General features: G+C 31.5%; 1 protein-coding gene across 1 annotated transcript; it reads left to right on the top strand.

The window, feature by feature from the left end:
- Positions 1 to 3,372: 3,372 nt before the first annotated feature.
- Positions 3,373 to 9,314, top strand: LOC111687093 (flocculation protein FLO11; the record flags this gene model as incomplete). Its single annotated transcript, XM_046955780.1, has 5 exons — positions 3,373 to 6,819; positions 6,919 to 7,243; positions 7,318 to 7,448; positions 8,620 to 8,787; positions 8,852 to 9,314. Coding segments are annotated over 5 exons (4,383 nt in total), but the record flags the coding sequence as incomplete, so codon positions are not given.
- Between the last annotated feature and the right edge of the window lie 3,110 nt (positions 9,315 to 12,424).

A 12,424-nucleotide genomic window follows, 5' to 3' on the forward strand; every position in this document is an offset into this window, starting at 1 on the left:
AATACAAATTTATAAGAAATTTATTAGTTTTTTTTTTTGCAGATTTAAAATTTGTTGTTATATATTAAAAATATAAAGCTAATCTAATTGTTTATATTTTGAACATAATGTTTACATTTTACTTGACTTTTTATTTACATACTTGACTTATTGTTTACACGTGTAAACAATAGAAATCTGTTAGTAAAACTTAAGTTTTTTTGCTCAAAACACTTTAACTTGTTTAAAATGTTGTTATTTAATTGATTTTTCTTTTTGTTATTGTAATTCATTTTCTATGTTTTGTTGTTTACATGAATTTTGTATATTGTTTACACATGTAAAATATGTAAACAATGTAGAAAATAAAGTTTTTGTAATTTAACAAAATTTGTTTTTTTTAAAGAATTATAAAGAAACTTTGTAATTTCTTTAATTTTTGTGATATTGTCATAATTTTTTCATTGTTTACCTTTTTGTACATAATTGTTTACATGTGTAAAAATGTAAACAATATGATAAAAGTAAATTATTTACAGTTTTTTCATGGAAATTTTGAACAAAGAATTTTAAAATTTTTTCAAGGAAACAAAACTGTAAAAAATTTACTTTTTATCATATTGTTTACATTTTTACACATGTAAACAATTACGTATAGAAGGTAAACAATGAAAAAATTATATCAATATCACGAAAATAAAAGAAAATTTTCCGTCCCACTGTAACAGTGATTTATAAACTTTATATGTAATCCCAGCAAATCTGTATTGAACGCCTTTAAGTGAACCGACTGCTGCGTAAAGTATAAAGTAATAAACATATAAATAAATAAATAAATAAATAAATAAAAGTGTTGTTGTTGTTTTTTAAAACATTATTAACTTCTGAGTATTTGTTAAGTTATAGATTTAATGTTATTACTGTTGTTGCTTATCTATGGGTCTCATTTATACTAGATGCCCCAATTCGAAAGATTGTATATGTCTGGTCTGTGGTGTTTTTGGTTTGGTTTACTTTTTCAGTGAAAAAAAAAAAACGAGTGAAGAAAAAAAAACTAACATTTCTTGTTTTAGTTCAGTTTTAATTTCATGTTGGTCTTGTTCATTTATATTTCTGGTAACTGATGTTGTAGTTGTTATATTTTCTGTTCAAAGCATGATGCTTTAACGCTCTTGTTATGCAATTTTCGTATAATTTTTAAGCGTTTGTGTTCATTTTTGGTCAGAAACTATGTATTGGCGGCTGGCTGCTCATACATACCTCTGAAGTAGTTTACTTTCATTTTCATAATGTTTTATTAGATTTGTTACAGTTTTGGTGGTCGAAGAGAGGAGGTTTTGAAAAATAATTTGTTATATATTTCGAATTTCTGTTTAATGATTTTTTTTTGATTGTATTGATTTCCAATTGTTTTATGTATCTGACGTATAGCCATCAGTTTGTGGGAGCTGTCTTGAACTCAGCATGTTGTAAATTTTTCTATCTATAATGTTTCGCCTAAGGCAGGTGTATATTTGTAGTTAAAATTTTGAGGCATTTTGTTGTAATATATTGATATTTAAAATTGAAAAAAAAAACTAATGCAATTTTTATTAGTTTAACAATTTTTAATCCCCAAAAAGGGCAATTTATTGTAACAATATGGTTAATTGTAAAGATTGTTATAAAGAGTAAAAGTTTGGCTTTGATTTACTTCTTTTAAGAAAAATTAGGTTAATGGAGTTCGGCAACCAACAAAAAATTATTGATAAATTGCAAATTTTGAAAGAAAAAGGTTTAATTATTAAGTTAACTCTATTATTTGCTACAATTTTAGGCCAAATCCTTTACATTATTGATTATCATTAAATTTTTCTATTATTTACATTAATTTTTTTTATTATTTACATATTTTACCTAATTGTTTACATAGGTTAAAGTTAAAAATTTTCTCTATTTTACAAATTAACTAGCATTGTTTCATTATTTTTATTAATTTGTCAATTAAACGAATTTTTTACATAGTTTTCCTTATTGTTTACACTTGACAATTACCAATATATTATAAATTTTAAAAGAATTCATTTTAATTTTACACTTTGTATTATGATTTTTCAAGATTTTTCATTTTTACCCTATGTTTACATTGTTGACATAGTTGTTTACACATGTAAAAAAATGTTAAATTTTAATATCTTCATTAATAATTTATATTCTATTACATGTTCTCTTAGTATTTCTAGTTTTTGGTATTTTTTACATATTTTACCTTATTGTTTACACATGTAAAATAACAAAATTATATTCAAATTGAGTTTCAAGTTTATTGCAATATGGTATTTCATTAATTTTCTAAGATTTTATGTATTTACATATTTTACATTATTTACCTTGTTGTTTACATGTGTCAAAAATGTAAAATTTTATTATATTTAAGATTTACTTATGTTCTATTGCATTATCTCTCAGTTTTTCTAGTTTTTGGTATTGTTTACATATTTTACCTTATTGTTTACACATGTAAAATAACAAAATTATATTCAAATAGAATTTCCAGTTTGATGCAATAAGTTATTTCATTAATTTTCTAAGATTTTTTTATTTATTTACATATTTTACATTGTTGACCTTATTGTTTACATATGTAAAAAATGTATAATTTCTATGTGTTTTAATTTCATTTAAACTCTATTGTAATTTACTTCAATAAAACCTTATTTTTTCATTGTTTACATAATTTACCTTATTGTTTACACATGTAAAGTATGATAATTTTATGTGTTTTCAAAGTTTTCGAACATTAAATTTGATATTTTCAATATATACAAAGTTTTTAGGTTCATATACCATTTAATACATCGTTGACATTATTGTTTACATGTGTAAAAAATGTAAAATTTCTTTTTATTTTTAGTTATTTTGTAGTTTTTGTATATTATTTCTTAATTTTGCTAAATTTTGCATTGTTTACATATTTTACCTTATTGTTTACATGTGTAAAGTATCAGTATTTTAATTATTTTTAATATTCTATTAATTTCAATGAGTTTTAGCTTTAGTAGTTAATGTTTTCTCTATTATTTACATATTTTACATTGTTGACATAATTGTTTACACGTGTAAAAAGTGTAAAATTTATTTATTTTCTATGTAAACTTATGTTATATTGTATTTTAAACAATGTAAGATGTTTTTTTGTATTGTTTTCATATTTTACATTTTTTACATCATTGTTTACACATGTCAAAAATGTAATTTTATCAATTCTAATAATCATTTTACTAAGAAATATTTTATTTTATTGAATTAGAGCAGATTTTGCTTAAGTTACATTTTTTACATTGTTTGCCATCTTTACATTTTTTTAAATAATTTTTATAAATTTATCCCCTTTTAATACTTTACATACATATTTTACATTATTTACCTTATTGTTTACACCGTCCTTTCCAGGTGGATAAACCCTCCTCCCCGAACCGTTTGTCGGCCTCTACTGGATTTGGCAACTCGGTGGCTAGACCTTTTGGTAATGGCGGCTTTACACCCAGTTCAAATCGTAACCGTCAAGCATCAAGCTCCTACTCCAATGTGGATGCTCCCGTAGGACCTCAAACTCAACAGCAGGTTCCATTCCGCAATACCCGCAATCGTTTTCAACCCAGCTCGGCTACCACCACCACTACCTCCACTTCAACGACTACTGAATATCCCAATACAAGTCGTAGATATAATCGTTTTGGTGGACGTACACAAAATCTCTCCTCAGGAGGCTTTAGACCTGCCACACAAACCACCACACAGGCTAATAACCCGGAACTAAGTAGGATCAATGTAAAACCCAGTAATCGTCGTCCGGCCTTTATCAGTCGTGAGGTTAATGAACCCATACAGGCGAATAAACCCCTTAAGAATTACCCAATTAAGCAGGGAAGAGTAAAGCTACCCTTAAAGGATAAATTGTTAAAGCAACAGGTATCCGCATCCTCGACACCTTTCCGACCAGCTCTGCCTTTTGGAGTACACAAAGAAAGTGGCGGATTAAGTGATGAATATGAAGAGACTCAGGAGCAAGTGGATAATAAGTTAAAGTTGCCGGTATTGGAGAAATTGCAATTACAGGAGGCTGAAGCTAAACCCCCCGCAATAGATAGTGTAGCCAAATCCACAGAAGTAGCAGCCACTACTTTGACAGCACAAATCAATTCCAAGGAAAATCAGGAAGATGTAGTGGCCCAAAATTCCGCCAATGCTTCGCAAAGTGAAGAAATACAAAAGGTCGATGACAATGAAGAGGAAGGAGGTGAAAATTACTCCGATGAATACTCACAAGAGGAACATCAGGAAACGGGTAGTGGCAGTAAGGAAGCAATAACCGATGGTTCTTCAGAGAGTGAAGGTCATACTACTGAAAAGCCTTTGCAACATGATGAAGAATATCACGAGGAAGAAGATAGTGAGGCAGCCTTAAAAGCCACTGTTATGCCGGTAACAGAACCTACTACCACTGACAGGCAAGAGGAACAGCAAATAATAACCACCACTGAATCGGCGGCCGCTGGGGAAGCAGAAAAAATTACTGCAACAGTTTTAATGACCACCACCGAATCTTCGGGTGAGAAACAGGAACATGATGAAGAATCTAGTGCGGATTATGATGAGGAAGACTATGAAGAAGAAAGTGGAGATGAGGAAAGTGGCGATGATGAGGAAGCCGAGGAAGGAGAAGAGCATGAGCATGAGGACGAACATGAAGAGGAACATGAAGGTTCGGCTCATAGTTTGGAAAATACGGACGACTCTTTGCCTATTAGCTCCACTACCACTCTGGAACCTAGTCCTTTAATATTGGATCGTGAAGTTATTTCCGTGGTTACCACCAAGAGTGTGGTTAATGGTTCAACTGCATTCCCCTCACCGGTGACACCCCGCTCTACAACTCTTTCCATGGAAGAAGAATCCATATTTACCGAAACTAAAGTATCTCCAGCTTCGGAAGAGAACGTCGAGGAGGTAGATGGTCCTACCACTCCTACACCTAAAGCAGCCAGTGAAGAAGGTATGAGCAATACCACAGAGGGTTATGTAGTAGTGGCATCCATACAAACTAGCAGAAGTATAAATGGAGCCCGTTTCTTGCCTTTCCCCGCCATACAACAGGAGGAGTCTAAGAAATCCTTATCCGAACTGGAACGCAATGCTAAAGCCAAGGCCAGTAAAAACAATCAAGATTCTGCCTCGGAACAAACCAATGAAAGTGGTGAAATGGATGTTATAACTACGGCACAAACAGAATCAACTACAGAAAGTACCTCCTCAACACAGGCCTCCTCTTCCACTGAAAGTATCATAGATAAATTGGATAGAGTACAATCGGAATTATCTAGTGGCTTATTGGCTGGAAAGTACCCTATAATAAGTCAAATGGGAGTATCCACACCCTCTACTACCTCCACCTCTGGCAATAGATTTGCTCCCAACATACGCAAGTTCCAACCTAAGACCACAGCTGCACCCAAAGTAAAGGTTCATCACTTCGATGAATCACCAGCTCCCAAAGTTAAGGTGCATCATATTGACGAAACCGAAATGGATGAATTGGCCAGTTTATTGCCTGATGGTTTTAAGAGACCTTCCTATAAGAATCGTAAGATCACCACTACAACTAGCACTACCAAGAAACCCGAACAAGAGGTTCATGAATTCAAGAAACCTTTAAGAAATTCCACCATAGGCAGATCCTTTAAGAATACCCCTGTAGCACAAGATGTTTCTTTGGCCGGTTTACTGCCGAAGGGCTATAAAGTTCCCTCCACCACTGAAAATCCTAAAAACGATTTACACAATATTTTAAGCAAAATCAAGTTTGATGAGAACCTCGATAAATTGCTGCCCAAGGATTACAAAGACAAGGCTACCACAGCCAAACCTGCGGTAACTTTGGTTGATGATATATCCAAATTTTTACCACCAGGTTATAAACTAACCACACCCACTACGCCCACTATTAAGGATGAAAAGAAAACGGAAGAAACGAAGCCAGCCTTAGCAGGAGTTACTGTTGCCGAGCCCGATGATATAACTAAATTCTTGCCTCCTGGTTATAAACTAAGAACTACTCGAAAACCTTTGCCTAAAGTTGAGCCTCAGGCTATAGACATTTCGCAACTATTGCCTAAGGGTTATAAGCCGGCCGCAGAAGAAAAGGAAAAGGTTGTTGAGGATATTTTCAAGAAAATTGAATTTAAAGAAGTGGCTTCTCTATTGCCTCCTGGTTTTAAACTTAATAGCAGTGAGGAAGAACCAGCCAAACATCCCGCTTCAACTTCAACTAGTAGCACCACAACTACCACTGCCAAACCCAGTGAGGAGACACAGGCAAATACCTCTTCCTCTTCTAGTTCTGGTTTCAAAGTAGTCTTTCCTAAGGGTATACACAAGCGCTTAGGTGCTCAACGTTTAACCACACCCAGAACCTTTGAGTCTGCTGAGAACTTAGGTGGATCTCCTCCAGTGGTTGTAAGGAAAGGTCCTCCCACTAGAGCCACTACAGAATTTACCGGCTGGCCCACACCCTCCACTACTCCCATTTCGATAGAAAAGCTATTGGAACAAGCCAAGACTGCCACTATTAATTTCGAAGATTTATTAATGCCATCGACTTCTACCAGCACTACTACAACCACTACCACCACAACTACTACCACTACCACTACACCTAAACCTACTAAGCCTGGTTTCTGCACATCAGATTGTGATTTGGCAGCCACTATTAAGATTATAGATGGTGTATCCTGGAAACCCGAACTATTGGATCATAATACAGCTGAATGGAAGAATCTTGCAAGAGAAGTAGAGGCACAAGTAAGTAAAGACCCAATATCATATCAAATTTCCTTCAATTAGACATCTAAGACCTTTCTAACTGGAAAAATAATGTCTTTTCACTCTTTTCTAAAACAGTTAAACGAGGTCTACTCCTCAGCTCCCAAATTAAGTAAATGGTATAAAAAAGTACGCATCGACAGTTTCAGTAAAGGCAGTGTGCTTGTTGACTACTATGTAGAACTAGCCAATATTACCCAAGATGTCAATACCTTGGAAATTAAGAAACTCTTCCATGAAGCCCTAACACCACAACCCGTCTTGCCTCATAAATCTGAAACGGAAAATGAAACCGATAATGACGAGGATAGCAGCTATCAGGATATCAAAGAGGAAAAACTAGTCAAAGAAACTTTCCTAATGGGTAAATATCTTATAGATCCAGTAGCCACCGATTTTTCAGGTAAGTTCCATACTTTCTTTTAAGATATTTCTAAACAAATGTATTAATTATTCTTTAATTGTTACAAAACGAAGTCATACCCAAACCCTTGACTCCTAATGTGGAATTTGCTGAAGAAGATTTGCTTATACCTCAATGGGCCATTGTGGTTATAGTTATTGGCGTAGGTTCTCTGGTGTTTGTGGTTATATTTGGTATAACTGTGGTAAGTTTATGTTATCCTTTAAGAGGAAACGTAATGGGAATGATCCTTCCTCAGGAAGAAAAGTTGCTTGTCTAAGAGACAACATTACTATAGAAAATTGCTTATCTATCGGACCATATTTGTTGCTTGTCTGACAGACAACATTTCTATAGAAAAGTTGCTTGTCTGACAGACAACATTTCTATAGAAAAGTTGCTTGTCTGACAGACAACATTTCTATAGAAAAGTTGCTTGTTTGATAGACAACATTTCTATAGAAAAGTTGCTTGTCTGATAGACAACATTTCTATAGAAAAGTTGCTTGTCTGATAGACAACATTTCTATAGAAAAGTTGCTTGTCTGACAGACAACATTTCTATAGAAAAGTTGCTTGTCTGACAGACAACATTTCTATAGAAAAGTTTCTTGTCTGACAGACAACATTTCTATAGAAAAGTTGCTTGTCTGACAGACAACATTTCTATAGAAAAATTGCTTGTCTGACAGACAACATTTCTATAGAAAAGTTGCTTGTCTGACAGACAACATTTCTATAGAAAAGTTGCTTGTCTGTCAGACAACATTTCTATAGAAAAGTTGCTGGTCTGTCAGACAACATTTCTATAGAAAAGTTGCTTGTTTGATAGACAACATTTCTATAGAAAAGTTGCTTGTCTGATAGACAACATTTCTATAGAAAAGTTGCTTGTCTTACAGACAACATTTCTATAGAAAAGTTGCATGTCTGACAGATAACATTTCTATAGAAAAGTTGCATGTCTGACAGATAACATTTCTATAGAAAAGTTGCATGTCTGACAGACAACATTTCTATAGAAAAGTTGCTGGTCTGTCAGACAACATTTCTATAGAAAAGTTGCTTGTTTGATAGACAACATTTCTATAGAAAAGTTGCTTGTTTGATAGACAACATTTCTATAGAAAAGTTGCTTGTTTGATAGACAACATTTCTATAGAAAAGTTGCTTGTCTGATAGACAACATTTCTATAGAAAAGTTGCTTGTCTGATAGACAACATTTCTATAGAAAAGTTGCTTGTCTGATAGACAACATTTCTATAGAAAAGTTCTTTGTCTGATAGACAACATTTCTATAGAAAAGTTGCTTGTCTGACAGACAAAGTTATAAAAAACAGATTCGAAAATTTATTGATTTGTTTTCGTGTTTCAGTTACTTAATCGCCAGAATCGTGCTAAAAAGACTCCTATACCTTTAACCAATGATATGTTGAATGAATTGAAAATCAATCACATGGGTGGTGCGGACAATTATGGCGTCGATGATTTCTATAATATAGATGATGCCTGGAATGATACAAAACAACCTATTAAACCAAAGGTAAGTGAAACTTTTTATAATTTCTAAAAGAATAACATATCTAAACTAATCTTTTACATTTCAGCGCTTTACCAATTCCATGAACGACAGCAGTGGTTCAAATATCTACGACAGTTGGCGTTCAACACGTCATGGTGACTACTATTACGATTCGCAAAATAATTACTCCTCACAAAAGGGTGATTCATTGCAAAGATCTCTTAAACATCATCCCCATTCACAATACTCCAATCATTCACAGCATCATCAGCAATCGCTGTATGGAGGTCATCAGTATCCCGATGCATTTGCGGATGCTCATCAAATGTATACGTATAATAATCAAACGAATGGACGATCATCACGTTATGCACGTGATTATGATCCCGATTTTTAGCTTATAGACGTTTAGTGTAATTCGTAAATTTACAAAACAAAACATGTACATACAAATTATTTAAAATTTGCTCTATAATTTCTTTTTTGTTTTAACAAACATGTTTTATTATTAATTAACTTTTCTAAAAAAAGAAACTTTTATAACTTTTCCCTTTTAAACTAATAATTAGTAGTTTAAGTTTTTTTATACAATGATGCTCTTTAACTTTTAATTTTTTCTTAAAACTTATTTATATTTATTGTAATTCTTTCATTTTCTTCATTACTTTATTTTTTTTAAAATTATTGAATTTTTTTTATTATTATCCTTTGATTTTGTAACAAAATTTTTGTGTGCCTTGTTTAAACAAAATTATGGAAAATTTCCTTATTTTCTTCATAATTTAAAAAAATATTAAATTTTTTTTTATTAGTTTAGCTTTAACTTTTAAGCAATTGAATTTAATTAATTATTTTTTATTTTGCTCTTTTTAAACAAAATAAAAATTTCTATGAAATCAGTCAAGTTTTTAGTTTTTTAAAAAAAGTTTGTAAATTATAATTTTAATATTAATTAATATTTTTTAACACATAAACAAAAACTTATAGCTGCCTAAACTATTACATAAATGTAGTTTTTCGTTTAGTTTTAGATATTTTAATAATAAAACTATTGTAGTAAAATAAAAATAAAAGTAAAAAATTTAAACAAAAATTTGTTAAATTATTAAAAAACTATCGTTTTTAAGTTGCTTGTCAGCAACACACAACATTTCTATAGAAAATTTGCATATCAGCAACACAACATTTCTATAGAATAGTTGCTTATCAACAACACATTATTTCTATAGAAAAGTTGCTTGTCTGTAGCACACAATTTCTATAAAAAAGTTGCTTGTCTGACAAACAACATTTCTATAGAAAAGTTGCTTGTCAGCAACACAACATTTCTATATAAGAGTTGCTTGTCTGCAGCACAACATTTTTATAGAAAAGTTGCTTGTCAGCAACACACAACATTTCTATAGAAAAGTTGCTTGTCAGCAACGCACAACATTTCTATAGAAAAGTTGCTTGTCAGCAACACACAACATTTTTATAGAAAAGTTGCTTGTCAGCAACACACAACATTTCTATAGAAAAGTTGCTTGTCAGCAACACACAACATTTCTATAGAAAAGTTGCTTGTCAGCAACACACAACATTTCTATAGAAAAGTTGCTTGTCAGCAACACAAAATATTTCTATAGAAAAGTTGCTTGTCAGCAACACACAACATTTCTATAGAAAAGTTGCTTGTCCGCAACACAACATTTGTATAGAAAAGTTGCTTGTCTGCAGCACAACATTTCTATAGAAAAGTTGCTTGTCAGCAACACACAACATTTGTATAGAAAAGTTGCTTATCAGCAGCACACAACATTTCTATAGAAAAGTTGCTTATCAGCAGCACACAATTTCTATAAAAAGTTGTATAGAAAAGTTGCTTGTCAGCAACACACAACATTTCTATAGTAAAGTTGCTTATCAACAACACATAATTTGTATACAAAAGTTGCTTTTCAGCAGCACAGCATTATTATAGAAAGGTTCCATATCAGCAACTCAATATTTCTACAGCAAAGTTGCTTGTCAGCAACACAATATTTCTATAGAAAAGTTGCTTATGAGCAGCACAACATTCCAATAGAAAAGTTGCTTAACAGCAACACAACATTTCTATTGAAAAGTTGCTTATCAGCAACACAACATTTGTATAGAAAAGTTGCTTGTCAGCAGCACAACATTCCAATAGAAAAGTTGCTTATCAACAACACATTATATCTATAGAAAAGTTGCTTGTCTACATCACAACATTTCAGTTGTTAAAATAAATAAAGGGTAAAACCGTTACTTAAACAGTATTACCATGTATTAGTGGTAGTTGTCTGTACTAAAATCTTTAGGTTGATGTCTTTAATATCGAGTACTCTCCAGTAATATGTCGAAATATAAATGAAAAGTGTAGAGTTCATTAAACACGTTTTCTAAAGATGTTGCCAGGTCTGGTTTTATTATTTCAAAACGTTAATTCAAATTAACAAAAACATTGCAATTAGTTACATGTTGATAATGCAGTGTAATTTCAAATTTTTACTAAATATTGATATTTTCGCTGATATATTGTTCACAACATTTAGTTTTTCTTTAAAAATTAAATTTTTACAAACTTGCAACTAAAATTAAAATTTTTCTCCCACCACCTCTATTAAAATCCAATAAATTTTAATTAATTGCTACAACAAAACAAAATTAGTTTCTGTTTAGTTTTCCTGAACACAACAACTTGGTCCCCCAGTTGCAAAAACTTTATTTTGTAGCAGAACTTAAAAAAGTATTTGCGAAAAGTAAAACAATTTAAAATCATATTACCAACAAGTCGCACAACTTTCCAAAACGAGGAATAAAACAATTAAAATTAAAATGTTTATAGTAATTTTAAAAACAATTGACAAATTATGTAAATTTGTTCAGTGATTGCTAAAAATTAAAAAAGAAAGACTGAAGCAGCAACAAACATTTGCTGCAAAAACTAAAAAGAAGAAAAAAAATTTGCAAAAAAAAGAGTATAAAAACGACAACAAGATTTGTTAGTCTACTGTAAAGGAAGATAAACGGAAACCGGAAATAATACAAAACCAAGTAGCAGCTTCCTTTAAGAAGTATCTCTAAACATATCACAAACACTCACTTAAACACAATTTTCTTTTGAGAGCATGTGTGTAAAAAACATACAAGAACATGCCAATTGTTTACTCTTACTCCTACGACTAACAATAATGTTTACACTACACTAAATGTAAGTTAATTTACATAATTTTTTAATCCAACTTAAATTTAAGTTAGAGAGAACATCTCTTGAGGGGGTTGTGGTTGGGTGTGCGTGTTTGTGTTTTTTTTTTCAAATAAATGAGAGTTTGTTTGTATTGTTGTGTTTGAAGATTTATGACCATATTTTTTTTGCTCATACTAAAATAACAACTGCTTAACAGTTAGTGTGAGAATGTATGTTTATTATGGAAGTGTGAGAGCATTTCCTTACTTTTCTTTTTGATTCCATTGGAGTTGGACAAAGTTTTGTTTGTTTATTTCATTTTGGGTTTGTTAAAGAATTTGCATAAAAATTCATGACTGTTTAAATTAGTTTAGCTGAGCGGTTCTATCTTTTGTACATTGCACTCTCTTTTGCTTAGATATAAATAAATTGTAAACTTTAAGTTGATAATAAAATAATAAGAGA

This window comes from Lucilia cuprina, chromosome 6 (assembly GCF_022045245.1).
Source record: "Lucilia cuprina isolate Lc7/37 chromosome 6, ASM2204524v1, whole genome shotgun sequence".
Lineage (NCBI taxonomy): Eukaryota > Metazoa > Arthropoda > Insecta > Diptera > Calliphoridae > Lucilia > Lucilia cuprina.